Here is a 20,733-nt window from a genome sequence, read left to right on the forward strand (position 1 = left end):
GAGAGACCGAGAGAAATGGAGAGAAAGAGCAATTTAATTAGCACCCAACGGGGCCTCCAACCAGCCACCACCACTCAAAAAAAAATGAGTCGACAGAGAAGAAGGCTTAGCGTTCGTTTCTTTTTATGACTAAGAAAATTGGGCAAAATGGGGTTACCAACGGGGTTACTTCTTGGAAATGAGAGAATGAACTTTTGTTGCATTGATGGATTAGATTTCTCATAGAATTTATTGAAAAATTATGACATTTTGATGTGATTTGGATAGTGCAAGTTAGGGTTAAAATCGCAAAAGCGCAAACTTATAAATGAGGATTCTGCTGAATCTAGGCTTATTTTGAAGCTCGTGACTTTATGAACGATTGAGTGGTTGATACAGATTGATCCGACTAGTTTGAGCTGAGATATGTCTTTCGAAATGAGGGAGAGGTACGCTACGCGACCGCGACGCGTGGGTCGAAAACCGGAGTCATTCAAAATAGGTCATGTTGGAGATCATTTTGAAGCTCGTGACTTCACAAAAATTGTGTTTAAAGTTTCAAACTGATCCGACTAGTTTGAGCTGAGATACGCCCGTTTGAAGTAAATGCGACAGCACGCTACGCAACCGCGACGCCTAGGTCAAAACTGGGAATTGGCTAAAATAGGTCAAGTTTAGGCTCGTTTTGAAGCTAAGCTCTTGAGAAACATGTTCGTTCAAATTTCAGGCTGATCCGACTATTTTCAATTGAGATACGTCCATTCAATGTAAAAGGAAGGCCCGCTACGCAAAGGTCAAACTTTGTTTGAAGCTAAGCCTTTGAGAACTGAGTTTTCAGAAGTTTCAAAGCGATCCGAGCAGTTTAAGCTGAGATACGGCTAATGGAAGGGGATGGACACGCTACGCAGCCGCGACGCGTAGATCAACATTCAAAATAATCTTAACTAGGTCAAACTTAGGCTCATTTTGAAGCTAAGCCCTTGAGAAATAAGCTTGCTAAAGTTTCAAAACGATCCGACCAGTTTAAGTTGTGATAAGCCCCTTTTAAGAAAAGAGACAGCACGCAACGCAGCCGCGACGCGTAGATCAAAATTCAAAATAATTCTAAATAGGTCAAGATTAGGCACATTTTGAAGCTCATCACTTCACAAACATTTTGTTTATTGTTTCGAATCTGTTGGACCATTTTGGGCTGAGTTAGGGCTCATTTTAAAATATGGCACGCAACGCAACCGCGACGGTCAAAACGGTCAAAACTAGGAATTGACTAAAATAGGTCAAGTTTAGGCTCGTTTTGAAGCTAAGCTCTTGAGAAACATGTTCGTTCAAATTTCAGGCTGATCCGACTATTTTCAATTGAGATACGTCCATTCAATGTAAAAGGAAGGCCCGCTACGCAAAGGTCAAAATTCAAAATTGTCCAAAACAGGTCATCTTTGAGCTCATTTTAAAGCTGACAACCTAATAAACATTTTATTAGGTCTATTTCAAGCTGATCCGACTAGTTTGAGCTGAGATACGGCTATTAGAAGGGGGATGAACACGTTACGCGAACGCGACGCGTAGGTCAAAACCCATAATCGTCGTAAAGAGGTCAAGTTTAGGCTCATTTTGAAGCTCATAACTTCACAAACAATTTGGTTATTGTTTCAAATCATTTGCATCATTTTGAGCAGAGTTATAGCCCATTAAAAAAAGAACACGCAACGCAACCGCGACGCGTAGGTCAAAAATGGAAATCGTCTAAAATAGGTCGTGTTTAGGCTCATTTTGAAGCTAAAAATTTAATAAACATCTTGGATAATGTTTCAAATCATTTGGACAAAGTTGAGAAGAGGTATGGTTAATGTAAAGATCCCAAAATTCAAATTTGGCACTAAACTTAGAATCCAATCCCTTTTTAGTCTTTTTTTTCGGTATTTTTTGATTATGCCTAACCTGGTTATGGTAAACAAGCCCATAAAATATGCTATTATGTTTTCCAATCATATTTCCAGATATATTTTCAGACATATATATATCTTTTAATTTAGGAAATGGAAAAAAAGTGTCCAGACTCATAAAAACGGGGGAACCCACTCTTTCAAAAAGTTCCTCAATTCTTGATTAGCAATGTCTTGTTTTTCCTTCTCAAAGTCCTCCACCGAGCAACAATAAACGCCGTGTTTTTCTTTCAACAGCGAATTGGTGGGCGGCAATTTTGAGGTGCAGCAATGGACGAATGTCGGGTTCGCTTTGAAGTCGGGACACGTCTTGTTTCGAAGGGATCCTAGAGAAATGGGGTTTTGGATTTTGATTATAGGGTTTTTGGGCTCTCTAGCAAAAAAAAGATATTGGAAAAATATGAAAAATGAAGGGAGTTATGGGAGTTTGAACATTTTTGGAATATTTTTTTTAAAATGAAGTTTTGAAGGAAAGTTGCAGAACTTTCAGCAAGTTTTCTTGACTGAAAATCATCCAAAATTTAAAAATTCTGAATTTCCAGAATTTCCAGAAAAGTTTCTGTGAAAAATGGCAAAAAAATGGTTTTTCAAATTTTTAAAAAATTTCGAAAAAAAAACATTTTTAGTAAAATTTCAAACTCTCCTAACTTTGTTCATTTTCAACCAAATTTCAAAAATTTTGGCTTAAATAAACCCCCTGAATCTCCTTTTTTCAAAAATTAGTTTTTCTTTTATATTTCCCTATATCTGGGGCGCCTTTGACGCGTTTAGAGACTCAACTCACCTCCTGGCGTGGCTGCTGGAATTGGGCATACCAATCCGGTGGAAAATCGGCAAACTAGAAATATTTGTAGTAGAAAAAATTGGAAATTCTGTTTGGGACCACTCCACCGCATTTTTTTCTGAAAAAAACTCTTTTAGTTGAATTTTGAGAAAAAAAAGAAAAAAATCGAAAAAATAAGTTTTAAGCGAATTTCAGGCCCGGCCCCTGGAAATATTAAAAAGCTAGAACACAATTTCCAGGTTTGAATTGTGTAAAATTTATTCATCTTTAATTTTATTTGCATCTTGTGTGAATAGGCTAATTTTCAACTAGAGAAACTTGAGTTTTTCTAACTGAACCCTATTTTTTGGGTTCCTCAACTTCTAGAGCGTATATCTCAAAAACCAATTAACCTATCCAAAAACTATAAACTACAAAAAGGTGTGAAATTTTATGCCAAACATTTTTGCAATTAACCAAATTTGTCTAGCTAATCCACAAATATAGATACAGACAGTTTTCTAGAGGCATGTACTGTTTCCACAAGGTGAGGGCGAGAGAGAGAGGGAGTAGAGAGACGCAGAGAAAGAGGGGGGAAAGGACAGGTGGGGAATGGATTCAAAAGTGAATTATGTATTGTGTATCGAAATATAGAAAAAGAGGAAAAACCGGTTTTTCGGGGAAATCTGAGAAATTGAGGTTTAGAGAAATGATGGGAACATTTTGGGAATTTTCAAATTCTGAAAAAAAAGGAAAAATTGAAAAAATATTTTCTTAGTGTCAAAAAATTTTCTAAACAAAAGTAACAAATTCTCTGGGAGGAGACCCCGAAACAGAAGAAGAAGAAAAGAGAAGTGTTGGTTGTGGTTGATGGGGCACACGCCGCCCCTTCCGTATGCCTCTCTCTCTCTCACTCTCACTCTCACCAACTCTCATCAAAAGATAGTGTAACTTGTGTTGCCTCAGTGTGTGTGTGTGTGTTGAGAGAATGGGAAAAAAGAGTTTTTGGGCGGAGCCTAGAAGACGCAGATATTGAGAGAGAGAGAGTGTGTGTGAGGAGAAGAGACGCAGAGAAGACAAAGTGCATGGAAAGAAGAAGAAGAAGAAGGGGTCCTAAATCAGTATGATTAAAAAAGTTTTGGCTCTCCCTCTCGCCCTTCTTCTTCTTTTTTCTAGAACTTTTGAGTTCGAGGCCCTCAAGGAATTGGGAGGGTTCTCAGAGTTCTTTTTTAGATGATCTAGAATCTTCGAAATTTCTTTAAACTTTAGATTTCTCAGAATCTTAGAATATTCCATTGATATGGAACTTCGTACTACGGAAAGTGCTAAAATGAGTTCCAGAAAATCGAATTTTTCAGCATTCAGAATTCCCCGAAAATCTTCTCAACTGTGATTTTTTATCTTTCCGAGTTATTAGCTTTAAAATAAGCCTAAACACAACCTAATTCGGACAATTTTCATTTTCGAGCCATGCGACGCGGTCGCGTAGCGGTTTTTGGTCAAATTTTAAAAATAATCCAAATTGTGTCGTGTTTAGGCTCATTTTGAAGCTGAAAACCTTAAAAATCTGAAAATGCAAGTTTGAAAAAGATTGGGCCAACTAAAATCGGAGAAAATCTTAAAAGGGATTACAAAATTTTGGAAAATCCACCTTTTGGAAACTTTAAACTTTCAAAATGCCCTGAAAACCGATTAACGCATGATTTGTGAACTCCCAACGTTATTAGCTTCAAAATGAGCCTCAACACGGCCTGATTCGGACAATTTTTATTTTCGACCCTCGCGACGCGGGCGCGTAGCGGTTTTTGGTCAAATTTTTAAAATAATCCAAATTGTGTTGTGTTTAGGCTTATTTTAAAGCTGAAAACCTTAAAAATCTAAAAATGTAAGTTTTGAGGAGTTTGGAGACGCTGAGAAAATCTCAAAATGAGTCATAAAATATCGGAAAACCTATTTTCTTGTTAGATTTAAACTTTCAGAATGTCCTGAAAATCATTGAAAATGCGATTTTTAATCTTCCAACGTGATTAGCTTCGAAATGAGCCTAAACACGACCTAATTTGGACAAATGTCATTTTCGACCCACGGCGACGCGGTCGCGTAGCGGTTTTTTTGTCAAAATTTCAAAATCAACCAAACTGGGTCGTGTTTAGGCTCATTTTAAAGCTAACAATCTCAAAAGCTTGAAATTTTAGATTTCAAGAGATCCAGACCAACTGAACTCTGATAAAATCTCAAATTATACATTTCTCTAAAAATGAGTAAAATTTAAAAATCAATCGAAACTAGGCGTGTTTAGGCTTATTTTGAAGCTGAAAATCCTAGAAACTCAACAATGTAAATTTCAGTTCATATTGAACAATTCCAAAGCCACAAGACCCCCCAAGAAGGAAACGCAATGCCATGTTTTTGGAAATCAAATATGACGACTAGAGCTCTCTCTCTCTCGTCAATTTTTTGAATAGCTTGTAAAATGAATGTTTACCAAAGAATTCGGAAAAAAAGAAGGCGACGGGGGGAGAAAACAAACAGAGAAAATAATATTGGTTTTTTTTCTGTGGCCCAGAGGCTCTAAGGAGAAATCGGGGTCCCCAGCAGAAGCACCACTTTCAGAGAAAATAATGAAAGAAAATGCTCTGGAAATAGGAAAAAATCTGTTCAATGCCAAAAAACACCACACCTCGCCTTTTTTGTATAGAAAATTGGAGAGAAAACGGATGTTTTTTTGGCGGGAACTGAGGGAAAAAAGGGGCGGAGCTTGGGGGAGCGATAAGAGAAGATTTGACATATATTTATATGAAAAAGAAGGAAATTGAAAAAAGCGGGGGATTAGAGATTTATGAATGGAGAAAATAATATGAAGGAAAATAGAAAAAATTCCTGTAAATGCTAAAAATGGGTTTCAAAATATCGGAAAATCCAAATTTTGGCTTTCAGATTTTTTCTGAAACGCTTGAAAGAACGATTTTCGATCTCCCCGAGTTTTTAGCTTCAAAATGAGCCCCAACACGGCTTAATTCAGACAATTTTTATTTTCGACCCTCGCGACGCGGTCGCGTAGCGGTTTTTTTTTCAAATTTTCAATATCAACCAAAAGGTGTCGTATTTAGGCTCGTTTTAAAGCTAACAATCTGAGAAATTCGAAAATTCAAGTTTCAAAAAACTAGAAACAACGAAACTTTGAGAAAATCTCAAAATACATTCATCTGAAAATAGGTCATTTTTCAAAATCTATCGAAACTAGGCGTGTTTGAGCTCATTTTGAAGCTGAACACTCACTTTTGATCTTCCCGAGTTATCAGCTTTAAAATGAACCCTAACACGACCTAATCCGGACAATTTTTATTTTCGGCCAATGTGACGCGGTCGCGTAGCGGTTTTTTTGTCAAATTTTCAAAATCAACCGAACTGGATCGTGTTTAGGCTTATTTTGAAGCTGCCAACCTGAGAAATTCTAAAAATTAAGTTTCAAAAAAGTTCGACTAACGAAACTTCGAGAATATCACAAAATTAGTTTCAAAGCATTGGAAACTCAGACTTTTTCAAACTTTAAACTTTCGATGAAACCCGTTTAAAGTATGATTTTTGGACTCCCCGCGTTATAAGCTTCAAAATGAGCTGTAACACCTAGTTCTGACGTTTTTAATTTTTGACTCATACGACGCGGTCGCGTAGCGGTTATTGCTCAAAATTTCAAAATCAATCAAAATATGTCGTGTTTATGCTTATTTTGAAGCTGACAGTCCGTGAAATTCAAAAATTCAAGTTTTGAAGAGTTTGAAGGACTACAAGTCTTAGAAAAACTACAAATTACCCCGCCAAAAAGAGCATTTTCAGCTTTCTTTTTTCAAGCTTAATTATTTCGGTTCCCATAAAAGATATCAAAAAAGTGTAAACTACAAAAATGTTGATGGGAATATGATAAACATTTTATCAGTTGATCACTTTTTCATATCTATTATAGGAACCGAGATAATTAGGCTCTAAATAAAGCTATCTAGGTGTGTTTCAGCATGCGGTTGGTCCATATAAGAAGCAGAAATGGGGCCCACGGGTTCAGTTTTTGTGGTGGAAACCATCAATATCTTATTCATGAAAAAAAGGGAAAAAGAGAGTTTATTGTGCTCCTAGGGACCTTAGAAGGGTGGAAAAGGAAAAGAGCACATTCAATATTCTGGTGCTTTAGAATTATTGGGGCCTTCAGAAGACGTCCGTGAGGAAGAAGACGTCTTCTGAAGACGTTGTTCTTCATATTTATTCTAAAATGCAAAGAGATATATTAAATGGGGGTCATCTTTTGGCTTCTGGCTCTTTCAATGCTCTTTTAGACCTTTGCCGAAGATCCTGGGGGAACATTTTTTGAAAAAAATTTTGTTTTAATTTTTAATATTTTTTTTTGAAAATCTTTTTTTTTTCAAATAAGAAAAACACAAAATTGTAAATTTTCTCCTCAAAAAAAAAATCCAGAAAATTCCAAAAAATCAGTGATGCATGAACTGAAAAAACCCAAAAAAAAGTATCCTACTTGGGATTTTTTTTCTTTTTTTTTTTCTTTTTTTTTGTGGAGCACCACACAATTTACTTATGGTTTCACACAGATTTTTGGTTTTTTAAGTGCAAAAAAAACCAAGAAAAAAAGGAAGAGAAAAAATGGTACTTGAGAATTCGCTCAAAACTTGCTAAAAACGTTAGAATCTGAAAATCATTTTCAGATTTTTTCAGATTTCTATCGCTCCAAACTTCTTGAACCTTGAATTTTTAAATTTATGAAGTTTTCAGCTTTAAAATGAGCCCAAACACGACACAATTTGGTTCATTTTGAAAATTTGACCGAAAACCGCTACACGACCGCGTCGCATGGGTCAAAAATAAAAAAATGCCCGTTTCAGGTCGTGTTTGGGCTCATTTTAAAGCTGATTGTGCGGAAAACTGAAAATGGTGTTTTTAAAAGTTTTCTGAAAGTTCTGCAAGTTGAAAGTTTGAAAAAACTGGATTTTCCAATATTTTTGAAACTCATTTCGAAAATTTCTTGAAGCTCGGTTGGTCCAGAACTCTTGAATCTTAAATTTTTAAATTTCTAAAATTGTGATCTTCAAAATAAGCCTAAACACGACCCAGTTTGGTTCGTTTTGAAAATCTGACCAAAAACCGCTACGCGACCGCGTCGCGTGTGTCAAAATGAAAATTGTCAGAATTAGGCCGTGTTGGGGCTCATTTTGAAGCTAATCACGCGGGAAAATCAAAAATCATATAGTCAGCTTTAAAATAAGCTTAAATACGGCCAAACTATTTCAGTAACTATTCTGAAACTCATGGAATCTAAAAAAAATTGAAAATTTGAAAAAAAAAATTAATTAAATTTATTTCAGCGATTTTTAAAAATTTGAACTTTTTTTCAGAAAAATACAAGTTTTGGGAATATGGAAAAAAAATGAACCGATCACAAAAATATACAGAAAATCACAAAAAAATTTCCGAAAAAAATTTTTTTTTCGGAAAAAAAAGAATAAGACATTTAAGAATATATATGGCGTAGTATACATCATACATGTACAAATATTTTGTGACAAAAAGAGAAAAAAGTGATTGACAAGTTGTCAAGTAAGAAGCTGTCGATCATGGTAATCCGTCTTCAGAATCCCCTCGAAAAGGTCCGAACGAATTCTGGTTTTATTCAGATTGAATGTGTCCTCCAGTGACGTCACACGTTGTTTCATATGACCGGCAAAGTGCTGAAAGTTTCAGATAATAAATTTTCGAAATTTTTTTTAAAATTTTTTTTAAATTTTGGATTACTGTAATTTCTCTTACCGAAAACGAAATGATACGATTATTTAAATCCTTATTCAACCCATCTACTATTCTTTCCAGCCGATCCAATTGCTCATCAACGGACATGAAATCTACCTGGAACAATTTTATTAATTTTTTGAAAAAATTGTTTTTTTGGAAAATATTCTAAAAATGAAATTTCTAGACTAAAATTTCATGAAAAATCTGAATTTTACATCAAAAACTCCATATTCTGAAGTCTAAACCCACCAAAGCCTCATCATCCATATCTTCGGGATCATCACATTTCATCTCTCCCAACTCGTTGGTTTCCAGCAGCCCTTTGGAGTGGAGCATACGGCGAGCTGGAATTTTTTTTAACTTGCAATTGAATCAATCGAACTTTCAGAAGAGTAAGAATTTCCATTCATTTTAAGCCAAAAATCAAGTTTCTAGGTTTATTTTAAAGGAAGTTATGGGACTTTGAAGGTAAATCCAGGTGTTTAGGTGGGTGTGTCTCTTTAAAGGCGCATATCTCAAAAACGGTTAAAGCTGTCAAAAATTTTTCAACTAATAGTATATAGAAAATTTAAAAATACACATTTTTGTAATTTACAAATTTTAAATAGCTCTCTTAGTGTTTGAGATATGCGCCTTTAAAGAGACGCAGACACCCAGGCGCTTCGTTTCGGGCGCCCTTTCTTTAAAGGCGCATATCTCAAAAACGTTTGGAGCTATCAAAAAGTTGTTAACTAATAAAATATGTAAAATTTCAAGGCAAACAAATTTGCAATTTACAAAATTTGCATATCTTTTCTTTGAGGTATACCTCCTGGCGTGGAGACTCAGGCAACGAGACTCTCTAGCTTCTCTGCGTCTCTTTTTCTTTTTCATTTTTCGATATGAAAAATTTGAAATTTCACGTTTGTTTTCTTAATTTTTGAACTGCCAACATTTCAGACTTCCACGAAGTTTAGATCCTTATCAGAAAATAAAAAGTCAAATCGATAAAATCCACAAATCAGTTCTCACAAAAATCAGCTTCCCTTTTCCCTCAACTCTCTTCTCAATCAAATATGAGCAATATTTGTCCCCTTCTCGGAGAATAATGTAAGCTTTTTTTAGTAGTTTGAAAAAATCAATAATCGATTTTTCCAGATTTCGATCCTCTGATTTTCAAAAGAGATTATCCAAGAAGAGGACTACTATCATATTAATGTAGGTTTGCAATGGAGCGCATTTTCTAATTTTTGCAATTTTGCAGATTCTACAATTACTTCGATTAATGACAAGGGCATTCTGAGCGTCACAGAGCTACTTTATTTTCAAATGAAAAAATAAATTATTTTTCTTAATTTTTTTTTGATTATTGTGATCATTTTCAGAGTGATTTTAATACAGTTACTGATAGTAAAATTTCCAGACAAAAATTTTGTTAGTTGCCAATTTTTTAATAGCTCTTATGGTACGCGAGATATGCTCCTTTAAAGAGACGCAGAGAAACTGGTGTGCTTTGATGTCTGCGTCCCTGCCAACTTTAAAGGCGCATATCTCAAAAACGATAAAAGCAATTAAAAAGTTGTAAATTGGAAAATGTGTGAAATTTTAAGGCAATTGTTTTTGTAGTTGACATATTTTTGATATTTTTTACGGTTTTTGAGTTATGCGCCTTTAAAGTTTTCCTCTCTTCCTGGAGAGCTACCAAGGCGCTTGGTAGTCTGTGCCTCTTTAAAGGGGCATAACTCAAGAATCGTTAGGGATGTCAAAAAATAGTTTATTGTGAAAATAAAGCCCTTAAAATTTTACATCACTTGCAGTTTATAAAACTAAAATACCTTTCAAGGTTTTTGAGTTATGCGCCTTTAAAGAGACGCAGACTATTATGTGGCTTTCTCCCCATTTTTCAACTTTATAGGCACATATCTCAGAAACAAAAAAGATAGCAAACTTTTGTTTGTTGGAAGATATGTAATAATTAACAGGCTACATTTTTGCAATTTACAATTTTTCGATTGCTTTAATTTTTTTGAGATATGCGCCTTTAAAAGTTTCAGCTTTTGTGGTCGGCGCCAGAGTGCATGCTAGTCTGCGTCTCTTTAAAGGCGCATATCTCAAAAATCGTTGGAAATATCAAAATATTATTTATTATAAAAATGTAGCCCTTTAAATGTTACATCTTTAACAATTAACAAAATTGAAGTACTTCCTACCGTTTTTGAGATATTCGCCTTTAAAGAGGCGGAGACTACCAAGAGAGGACGTCTGTTTAAAGGCGCATAACTCATAAACGGTGAAAGCTATCAAACAATTGTAAATTTACAAAATGTGTAAAATTTTATAAGCTACATTTTACAAATTTATCATTTTAAAATATCTGTTAAACTAAATAAGTTACACTCTGTTTTTTGAAATGGGTAATGAAAATTAGGGGGGGGGGGGGGGGGCCCAAAGTTTAAAATACCATAACTATGTTAGAATTTGACGTAGAAACTTGAAATATAGCTAGGAAAAACCGGAATTTCTTCAAGTTTTGGCTAATAACAGCTTCTACATTTTTGACTCTCAAATATCTCACCATTTTCCAACAAGCGAACTCTCTCCTCCGGATATTCATTCAGCAGTTTAGAAACATCATCTTTGTGTAAAACAAACACATCCGAGTAGCCAATAGCTCTCAATGATACACTTCTCCGATCTCCAAGCGTATTCCCGGGAACATGAATAACCGAAAGCTCTCCAAATGTGCATCCCTCCTCCAATACATCCAATTCAATGCCAGTTTCATCGTCAATAATTGCTAGTTTGCCTTTTTTCACTATAAACATCTCTTGTGCTAATTCCCCTTTTCGACAAAGATAATCATTTGGAGAGAAGACTTGTTGTTTGACAAGAAGAACGAGTTCATCAATCATCCGTTGTTCACATTTCGAAAAAAGTAACACATGAGATAGGGTTTCTGAGTGGAGGTCGCTGGCGATTTTGGCTTGAATTCGAGGTGGAAGTGAGGAGAGGATTTCCTGGAAGTTTAGATTTTTAGAAAGAAGGGAATCTGAAAAACTTTTCAAGTCAAGAATCTAGTTTCTAAGTTAATTTTGAGCAGAGTTAAGAGTTAAGAGCAGTTGGAGATCGGCTGGCTTGGCGTAACTGTCTCTGCCTTTTTAAAGGCGCATATCTCGCAAACCAGGGAAGATACGAAAAAGTTGTAAATTTGAAAAAATTGTAAAATTTCAAGAGCTACATTTTGTTAGTTAGTTACTTTTTTCTAGTTTCCACCATACCTGAGATATGCGCCTTTAAAAGTTTCAGCTAGCACCAAGTGCGTGGTGACGCGCGTATCTTTAAAGGCGCATATCTCAGAAACCAAAAATGGTACAAAAAAGTTTTTGACAAACAAAATGTGTAAAATATTAAGGGCTAAATTTTTGTAATCAACAATATTTAGAAATCTTTCCAAATAAAAAAGTTATGGAAATTTAAATTTTCAAAGTCACTTTTTTGCAAAATTCGAATTTTTTTTTCAATTAGCTGTCGTAAAAGTTTTAATTCTAGAAATTTCGAAATTTTCTTAATAAAAACTCAACCTTTTTTCTTCTCTTTCATTTTCACAAAATTTTCAAATTTCTAGGTTTACAATAACTTTAATGCTTTTCAGAGTTGGTGAAGACACCCCAGCTTCTCTGCGTATCTTTAAAGGCGCATATCTCAAAAATCGTTAGAGATACCAGACGACAGTTAATTACCAAAATGTAGCCCTTAGAATTTTACATATTTTAATAGTTTCCAAAATTCCAATATCTCTCTTTATTCCCGAGATATGCGCCTTTAAAGTTCAGCTTGCAGAAAGGGGAGGACGCCAGAGTGCATGGTAGTCTGCGTCTCTTTAAAGGCGCATATCTCGAAAACGATAAAAGCTATTGAAAATTAATCAACTAATAAAATGTGTAAAATTAAAAGAGCTATATTTTTGTAATTGATTAAATTTTGATGCCTTACTTTGTTGGTGAGATAATTAGGTCAGAAAAAAAGCATCTCGAATTCTGACTTTTTAAACTTCCTTCGGATTTTTTCGAATAAACTTTTTTATTTGATTAATGATCTGTGTTTTTTTTAGATTTTCTAGATTTCCTTGATTTTCTAGACATTTTAAGCCGAAAATCAAGATTCTAGCTTGATTTTGAGCCAAGTTACAGGATTGAAAAAAAAAACTTTCTCAAAAATTTTTTTCAAATTTCCTAAAACTCACATCCTCTTCATATAATTGATTGTGGCTGTTCAAATAGAGGAAACAGTTCAGCACACGTTCTTGAATTTGCCATTGGACACCTCTGAAATTGAGAAAAAATTGAGAAAAAAACGATATTCGCAAAGGAGCGCGTTTGCTGAGCTCCTCTGTCTGAGCGATGGAGCGCTCTCTCTTCATATGTATACTTTTTAAAGGCGCATATCTCAGAAATGATAAGAGTTATCAGAAAGTTGTTAACTACTAAAATATGTAGAACTTTAAGCGCTATATTTTTGTAGTTGTCTATTTTTTGATAACTTTAGTGCTTTTTGAGATATGCGCCTTTAAAGAGACGCAGACTACCATGCACTCTGGCGTCCCCCCTCCTGCAGCCTGAAAACTTTAAAGGCGCATATCTCAAAAATAGTGAAAGCTATCAAAAAGTTGATAACCATAAAAATGTAGGAAATTTCAAGAAAAACGTTGTAGTTTACTATGTTGTGCTAGCTACACTAGTTGTTGAGGTATGCGCCTTTAAAGAGACGCAGGCAACTAGCTGCTCTGCTACTTCTCAATGGAGTGCACTTCCTCACCTGTAATTCATATAGAACTTGATACCATCCATCATTTCTCGAAATGTGTTCACATTTTGACTCATCTGGGTGACGACACTACCGACTCCTGGAATAATTATTCAAAATTTTTTATTTTTGGCGCCAAAGTTGAAGTTCAAACTCACCTCCAATAATCGTAGCGAACACTAACACTCCAATAAGTGTATCAAAAATTTCAAGAGCATTCTGATAGCTTGACGATGGCCATGGCTGTTGTCCGCATTTTGTGATGGTCAAGGATGACCAATAGAGTGTCATACTGTACTCACGAGAGAAGTTTCCCATTGAGAAGATGTCATACCTGAGAAAATTAAAATTTGAAGACGCATATCTTAAAAACCAGAGGAGCTACCAGAAAGTAGTTAATTACAAAAATAAAGTTCTTAAAATTTTACATATTTCCTTAGTTTATGGTTTTTTGATAGCTTGCACCATTCTGGAGATATGCGCCTTTAAAGCTTTCAGCCTGTGGAAGGATGGATCGCATGGTGGCTGTCGTCGCTTTAAAGGTGCACATCTCAAAAACTTTGAAAGGTATCAAAAAGTTGTAAACTTTCAAAATGTGTAAAATTTAAAGAGCTATATTTTCATAATAATTTATTTTATGACATCTTTAAAGATTCTTGAAATATGCGCCTTTAAAGAGGCGTTCTCCTCTGTTTGCAATTTTAAAACTTTAAAGAAGCGTATCTCACTAGCCAATTGACATTTTAAAATTTGGTCAATTACAAAAATAAAGTTCTTAAAATTTCACATATGTTCTCAGTTTACAACTTTTTGATAGCTTCCTCTATTCTTGAGATATGCGCCTTTAAAGTTTGCAGCCTGCGGAAAGGGGAGGACGCTAGAGCGCATGGTACCTGGCGTCCCTTTAAAGGCGCATATCTCAAAAATAGCAAAGGATATCAAAAAGTTGAAATATTGAAAACTATTATATTTTAGTTGAAAACTATTAAAATATGTAAAATTCAAAGGGCTACATTTTCATAATAAATAATATTTTGATATTTCCAACGATTTTTGAGATATGCGCTTTTAAAGAGGCATCCTCCCATTTCTGCAAGCAGAAAACTTTAAAGGCGCATATCACAAAAACCATGAAAGCTATCTAAAAGTTATAAACTATCAAATTACCCCAAATTTTCAGACAAATATTTTCGCAGTTGACATTTCTTAGCCAGCTCTTTCAACACTCACTTATCCTTCCAAAACTGATACATCTGGTGCATATACTTTGGTCGTTCGTCCCGTATATCCAAAACCTCTTCGTCCTCCGGATACCAACATGATTCGTCGTACAATGCCTGAATATTTAGAAATTAAGGGTCTGACCGCGGTCGGCCGCGGCCGACCGGCCACTTACATCACAACTCGGGAATCTTGGATCGAAAACTTTGTAGTATGAGAATCCAAAAGCATTGGTGTCATCCTCAGTGAGCCCTTCAAATAGGGAGAACAAAAAGTACACACATGCATTCCAATGGAACAGAATTCCACATGCAGTGGTTAAAAATAGGATTTTCATGAAGTGGGGCCAATCCGTACGACGTTGGGTTAAAATGATGAATTCGTAGAGGCGATAGACTGGAAATTCAGGCTTTTTAAGGCTTTTCGGAACCTTCAGACCCCCTAAACTCACTCTTAATCATTCGAAAACCCCTGACAATTGAATATTGACTCCAGAAAAAAAGCACAAAATCCGAAGGAACCAAGCATACCACATCGTAAATTGCTCTTGCGCTCTTTTTATAGTTTTTCAACATTTTCGAAGTGTCCCGAACCTCATTTCCTTCATAGTTGAATGCTGAAATACCTTCCTAATTACAGTTAATTGACTAATTAACACCAACCAAGTCTCGAGCCAATTAAACAATCCAAAATGTAGCAGACATCAAAGAACATGTTGATGTAGAGCCATTGTTTGAAATATCCTAGATGAATATCGTCGAAAATGAAGATGACCATTGCACACATGTTATAAATGATTCCAATTGTGATTAGTGCTGACCAGTAGTAGAAGAATGTCGAGTTTTCGGTGACATAAAAGTAGCGGAGTTGACTGGAATTTTTAGAGTTCTAATAGCTTAATTGGTTCTTGAGATATGCGCCTTTAAAGGTTTAAAGTGGGCGTCTGGGGAAAATAGACCATAACTTTTGTAGTTTTACAGATATTGTAAAATGGTATACCAAAGAAATGTAGCTCTTGAAATTTTACATATTTTGTTAGTTTGTAGCTTTTTGCTAGTTTTTTTCATTCTAGAGTTATGCGCCTTTAAAGTTTGCGGAAGGGGGAGGACGGCAAAGAGCGTGGTGGCTCGCGTCTCTTTAAAGACGCATATCTAGGAGATGAGTGAAGATATCAAAAACGTTTTTTAATAAAACTGTAGCCCTTGAGTTTGTACACAATATCCGATTTACAAAACTTTGGTATCTTGACTGGTTCTCGAGATATGCGTCTTCAAAGTTTTCAGTGCGCTGAAGGGTGTGGAGGTTAGAGCGCATGGTAATCTGCGTTTCTTTAAAGGCGCATAGCTCGGGAACGAAAAGATATATCAAGCTTTTGTAAATTGGAGAATATGCAACTTTTTAAGGGCTATACTTTCACAACAAACCATTTTTGGACATCTCTCAAAATTCTTGAGATATGAGACTTTAAAGAGACGCAGACTACCATGCGCTCCCCCTTCCCTTGGTAGTCTGCGTCTCTTTAAAGGCGCGTACCTCAAGAACAGTATCTTGTATTGAGAAATAGTAAATTACACAAATATAGCTCTTGATATTTCAAATATTTTTCAAATTACAAATTTCAACTAGCTCTTTTTGTTTTGGAGATATGCGCCTTTAAACATTCAGCCTGTAGGAGGTCAGCCATGTTAGTCTGCGTTGGTTTAATAGCGCATATCTCGGGAACTAAAAGAGATATCACAATTTTGTCAATTGTGAAATATGAAAAATTTGAAGGCCTACGTTTTTGTAATAAACTGTTTTTTAATACCTTCAAGGATCCTTGAGATATGCGCCTTTAAAGAAACGCAGACTACAATGCACTCCCCGTCCCTCGGTAGGCTACGTCTCTTTAAAGGCGCATATCTCAAGAACAGTTTGATACATCAAAAAATAGTAAACTACAAAAATATAGCTCTTAAAATTTCTAACATTATGGTATTTAAATATGTTTGTTAAGCTTTTTCTAGTTTTTCGGGAAAATCTCTGAAAATCTAAGACACTCAGAGCGATTTCTAAACATAGGCTAGGGCCTATCAAGTTGGACCTTCAAAACGCTATCAATCGAAAATTCTAGAATATTATAAAACTCACAGCCACTTATCCTTCAAATACTCTTTTGTCTGTGTCCATCCACTCAATCTGGGTACAAAAACCGGCGGTGCCGGAAGAATATCCCCATTCTCTGTTGTGGGCTCTGCATTCGTTGTAGTTCGATCACGTTCCGGCTCAGATTCTCGTTCGTCATGTTCCATCGCGGAAATCCATGTGCGGAGCATCTGGAGCATGTTTTTAGGTACATTTTGTTAGTTTACAAAATCTTAATAGCTATAACCGTTTTTGAGATATGCGCCATTAAAGTCCAGAGAAGCCAGAATGCATAGTTCTCTTTAAAGGCGCATATCTCAAAAACGATAAGAGCTATCAAAAAAATGGTAAACTACAAATTTATTTTTCTTGAAATTTTACACATTTTGTTAGTTTAGAAAATTTTGCTAGCTCTCACCATTCCTGAGATATGCGCCTTTAAAATCCAAGGGGCGAGAAACGAGAGAACCTAACTGTCTGCGTCTCTTTAAAGGCGCATTTCTTAAAAACGGTTAGAGCTATCAAACAACTTTCAACTAACAAAATGTGTAAAGTTTTATGCTTTACATTTTTATAACTGCTAAAATTTTTCTAGCTATCTTAGTTTTTCAGATATCTTAATTTTTCAAAAACTCACTACACAAACTTACTTTTTGGCACACCATTTTGTATACAACGCGTTGTATAGTTGTATTGTAAGATACTGATAACTTATCAGAATTCTGATACAGAATATTTTTGTTATTATTCTACATAACTTTCTAATTTCCTGTCTTCCAAGATACAAGAAATGTGCCAAAAATTGACAAAAAAAAACAATTAATCATGTTATTTCTTGTGATAACTAATACTCTTTCCGATTTTTCCGATTTTTATGAATAACAGTACGAATTATTGTTCAAAATATGTAACATTTTATAGGATATATTTCTGTAGTTCACCAAATTTTGATAGCTTTTCTGGTTCACGAGATATGCGCCTTTAAAGAGACGCAGACACACAGACCTCTCGTTTCCCTGCTTCTCATCTTTAAAGGCGCATATCTCAAAAACGGCAAGAGCTATTGAAAAACTTTCAACTAAAAAAATGTGTAAAATTTAACACTCTTCCTTTTCCAATTTTCAAATTTTCGATAGCTCTTCTAGTTATCGAGTTACGCGGTTTTGAAGCTGTCTAGTGAGACGCAGACAACGAGAGCTCTCTCGTTTCTCTGCGTCTCCCTCTCTCTCCCACTCTCTTACCATTGCCGTTTTTACAACATCGCTAAACGAATTATTTTGTGCAATTTCTTCATTTCTCTTTTTTGCACTTTTTTCAAATTTCAATCGAACTCTTCCTTTATTCGAATCCAACTGTCTCCTCTTGTCCTGGAGTTTGGCCTCCTGAAAGGAAACGGTTAGGCGGGAGTTTTGAATTTTGGGAGTTTTTCAGTTTTCTGAAATTCTCAGAGTATACTAATCCAAACTAGAACTTCATTTTTGTAGTTGACAACTTTTTTCTAGCTATCCTAGTTTTTGAGATATGTGCCTTTAAAAAGGGCAATATGCCCTCTCGAAGGAGGGAGATAGCGTCTCTGCGCCTTTTTAAAGGCGCATATCTCGAAAACTAGACTAGCTAGAAAAAAGTTACCAACTACAAAAATGAAGCTCTAGTCTTGGTTAGTGTACTTTGCAAATTTCAAATAAAACATGTACCTTTGAAATGATTTGCGGGCTTTTCTCTCTAACCATTGCCCATCTTGATGTTTTTAGATGGAATGATGACGTGGCACCGGCCAGAGGATGGCTAGAAGACGTCGATGGGCCTTCACCATAGTCATACGGTAGATCATCATCGTCATCGGTGTCATGGTGTGTATAGTAGGTAGGCTGAAAATAAGGGGAAATCTGATATTATAATTTTCAAAAAAAAAATTTTTTTTAATTTTTTTTTTCTGAAAATCTGAAAAACCAGTCAACCGTTCAGCTGTGAAAAATTCAAGATAGGCGGGATTTTCGATCCCTGACTAGCTGAAAACTTAATTTTCGAAATTCCCCAAAAATGCACATTGCTCATTTCCCTTCCCCCTGAATTTCCATTTTGGCTCATTTTGCAAAATTTCGCAGCTCACTGAATTTCCCCAAATCCTTTAATTAATGTGTATCTAAAAGTGCACCCCTATATCATGAAATTTAGTACCTAGAAGGCTCGAAATATCAAAATTATCACTTTTTCCGGAATGGTTCATTAGAGCGCATTTTCAGAAAAAATTTTTTTTTTAATTTTCAGCATTATTTTATCTGAAAAAAGTGCTCCAGATTTTTTCGAAATTTTCCCAGTGGACTAAACAAAAATAGAGCTTCAATTTTGTAGTTGACAACTTTTTTCTAGCTATTCTAGTTTTTGAGCTATGCGCCTTTAAAGAGACGCATACACCGAGACTCTCTCGTTTCTCTGTGTCTCATCTATAAGACGCATATCTCAAAAACCGAGTTAGATAGAAAAAACTTGTCAACTACAAAACTGTTTATGAAAAAATTTTACGCATTTTTGTAATTTACAACTTTTTGATAGGTACGGCAGTTTTTGAGATATGCGCCTTTAAAGCTGTGTATTACCTCTCTCCGACTCCCAGGCTTTGGGAATTTTGCCTGAAGAACCGGTGCGACGAGTTGTGATGTGGAGAGATAGCTGTTGGAAGTTGATGGACCATCAGAGGACGAAGAAGCAAAGCGTTCCTAGAAATTTTTTGATTTTTAAAATTTCTACAAAATTGCGAATCGATTGATCTAAAAATTAGCTAGATTGGACTGCTAGAAGTGGAGATAAAAGGATTTTAAAATTTCTCGTTTTTAGCGCCAAAAAAACTAGCTCAAATTTTTTAGATCTCTTTCAAATTTTCAGAGTATATTAAACAAAAATAGAGCTTCATTTTTGTAGTTGACAACTTTTTTCTAGTTATTCTAGTTTTCGAGATATGCGCCTTTAAAGACGACGATGCGCGCCTTCAAAGAGGGTGGTAGCGTCTAGGTGTCTGTGTCTCTTTAAAGGCACATATCTCAAAAACTAGAGTAGCTAGAAAAAAGTTGTCAACTACAAAAATGAAGCTCTATTTTTATTCAATATACTCTAAAAATTTCAGCAAAATCGTAATATTTCAAAGCACGTTTTCAGGCATCCAAAAAAGAAAAAATCTGAAAATTTTCAAAAAAAAAAATTTATTGCGAAACTTTTTTGCTAATTTTTTGTTTAGAAAAATAATTTTAAGAAATTTTTAACAGTAAAAATTACCCTATCAGTTGCCTGAGGTATCCATTTCGGTGACTCATTTTCATAATAGTTGGATTCAGAGCGATTTTTGGATTTTCCGAGATTTTTCATTGGAAGAGACATATTTTTCAAAATTTCAGGAAAATAGAAAAATTGGAATTTTCTAGAATTTCCTTTTCTTTTATACTACTGTCATTATCACTATTTTACACATAATTATACCCCTTGATCTGCACTTTTGGCCCCCTTAATCATCAATTTTTCTCTGAAAAATTTCTTATTTTCAGGTGTTTTAATGCCAAAATTTTCAAATCCCATATGGGGACCAAATCTTATCAAGTTTACCGAGAAATTTAGGATTTTTGTGTAAACAAAAAAAAACTGTGTGGGTGTGATAATTTTGTGTTTTGAACCCAAAATTTTGAAGAAGAAAATTACATGTTATTGAAAATATGCAAAAAAAAAATGAGAGGGACCCGTTTTTTGGACCCTGGAAGCTTTGAAAATTGAATTTTTTGTAATTTTAAAATGTTAAAATGATCTACTTAAAATTTCCTATCGATTAATGTAAATTTCATAAGAATTGAGTTTAAAGGGACCAAGCTAAATTTCTGAAAACATGAGAAAAATTTCGAGTGTGGCTTATGTTTAAAAACGCATATCTCAAAAACTACAATAGTTTTAAAAAAGTTGTCAACTACTAAAATGAAGGTCATGTTTGAATTTGTCTATTCTGAAATTTTCAGAAAAATCCAAATAGTATGAAGCACTTTTGAAAATGAGAAAAATTCTGAAAATTAAAAAAAAAATTTTCTCAAGATTTTTTTCGCATTTTTGAAAGTCTGAAAATGTGCTTAATACCATATTGATTTTTTTGAA

General features: G+C 34.9%; 2 protein-coding genes across 2 annotated transcripts; both read right to left on the minus strand.

The window, feature by feature from the left end:
• Positions 1 to 2,036: 2,036 nt before the first annotated feature.
• On the minus strand, positions 2,037 to 2,818 carry CBG27829 (the record flags this gene model as incomplete). The annotated part of the gene is made up of 2 exons (XM_045236334.1): positions 2,037 to 2,248; positions 2,707 to 2,818. The coding sequence occupies 2 exons, from the start codon at positions 2,816 to 2,818 to the stop codon at positions 2,037 to 2,039; spliced, it is 324 nt and encodes a 107-aa protein (XP_045099900.1).
• A 5,464-nt stretch (positions 2,819 to 8,282) lies between these two features.
• Positions 8,283 to 19,977, minus strand: CBG16807 (the record flags this gene model as incomplete). The annotated part of the gene is made up of 16 exons (XM_002645068.1): positions 8,283 to 8,417; positions 8,497 to 8,592; positions 8,728 to 8,822; positions 11,033 to 11,474; positions 12,701 to 12,782; positions 13,273 to 13,360; positions 13,419 to 13,594; positions 14,491 to 14,597; positions 14,657 to 14,877; positions 15,144 to 15,352; positions 16,612 to 16,796; positions 17,256 to 17,327; positions 17,847 to 17,987; positions 18,300 to 18,473; positions 19,203 to 19,322; positions 19,876 to 19,977. The coding sequence occupies 16 exons, from the start codon at positions 19,975 to 19,977 to the stop codon at positions 8,283 to 8,285; spliced, it is 2,445 nt and encodes an 814-aa protein (XP_002645114.1).
• Positions 19,978 to 20,733: the final 756 nt, after the last annotated feature.

This window comes from Caenorhabditis briggsae, assembly GCF_000004555.2.
Source record: "Caenorhabditis briggsae complete genome, chrIV, whole genome shotgun sequence".
NCBI lineage: Eukaryota > Metazoa > Nematoda > Chromadorea > Rhabditida > Rhabditidae > Caenorhabditis > Caenorhabditis briggsae.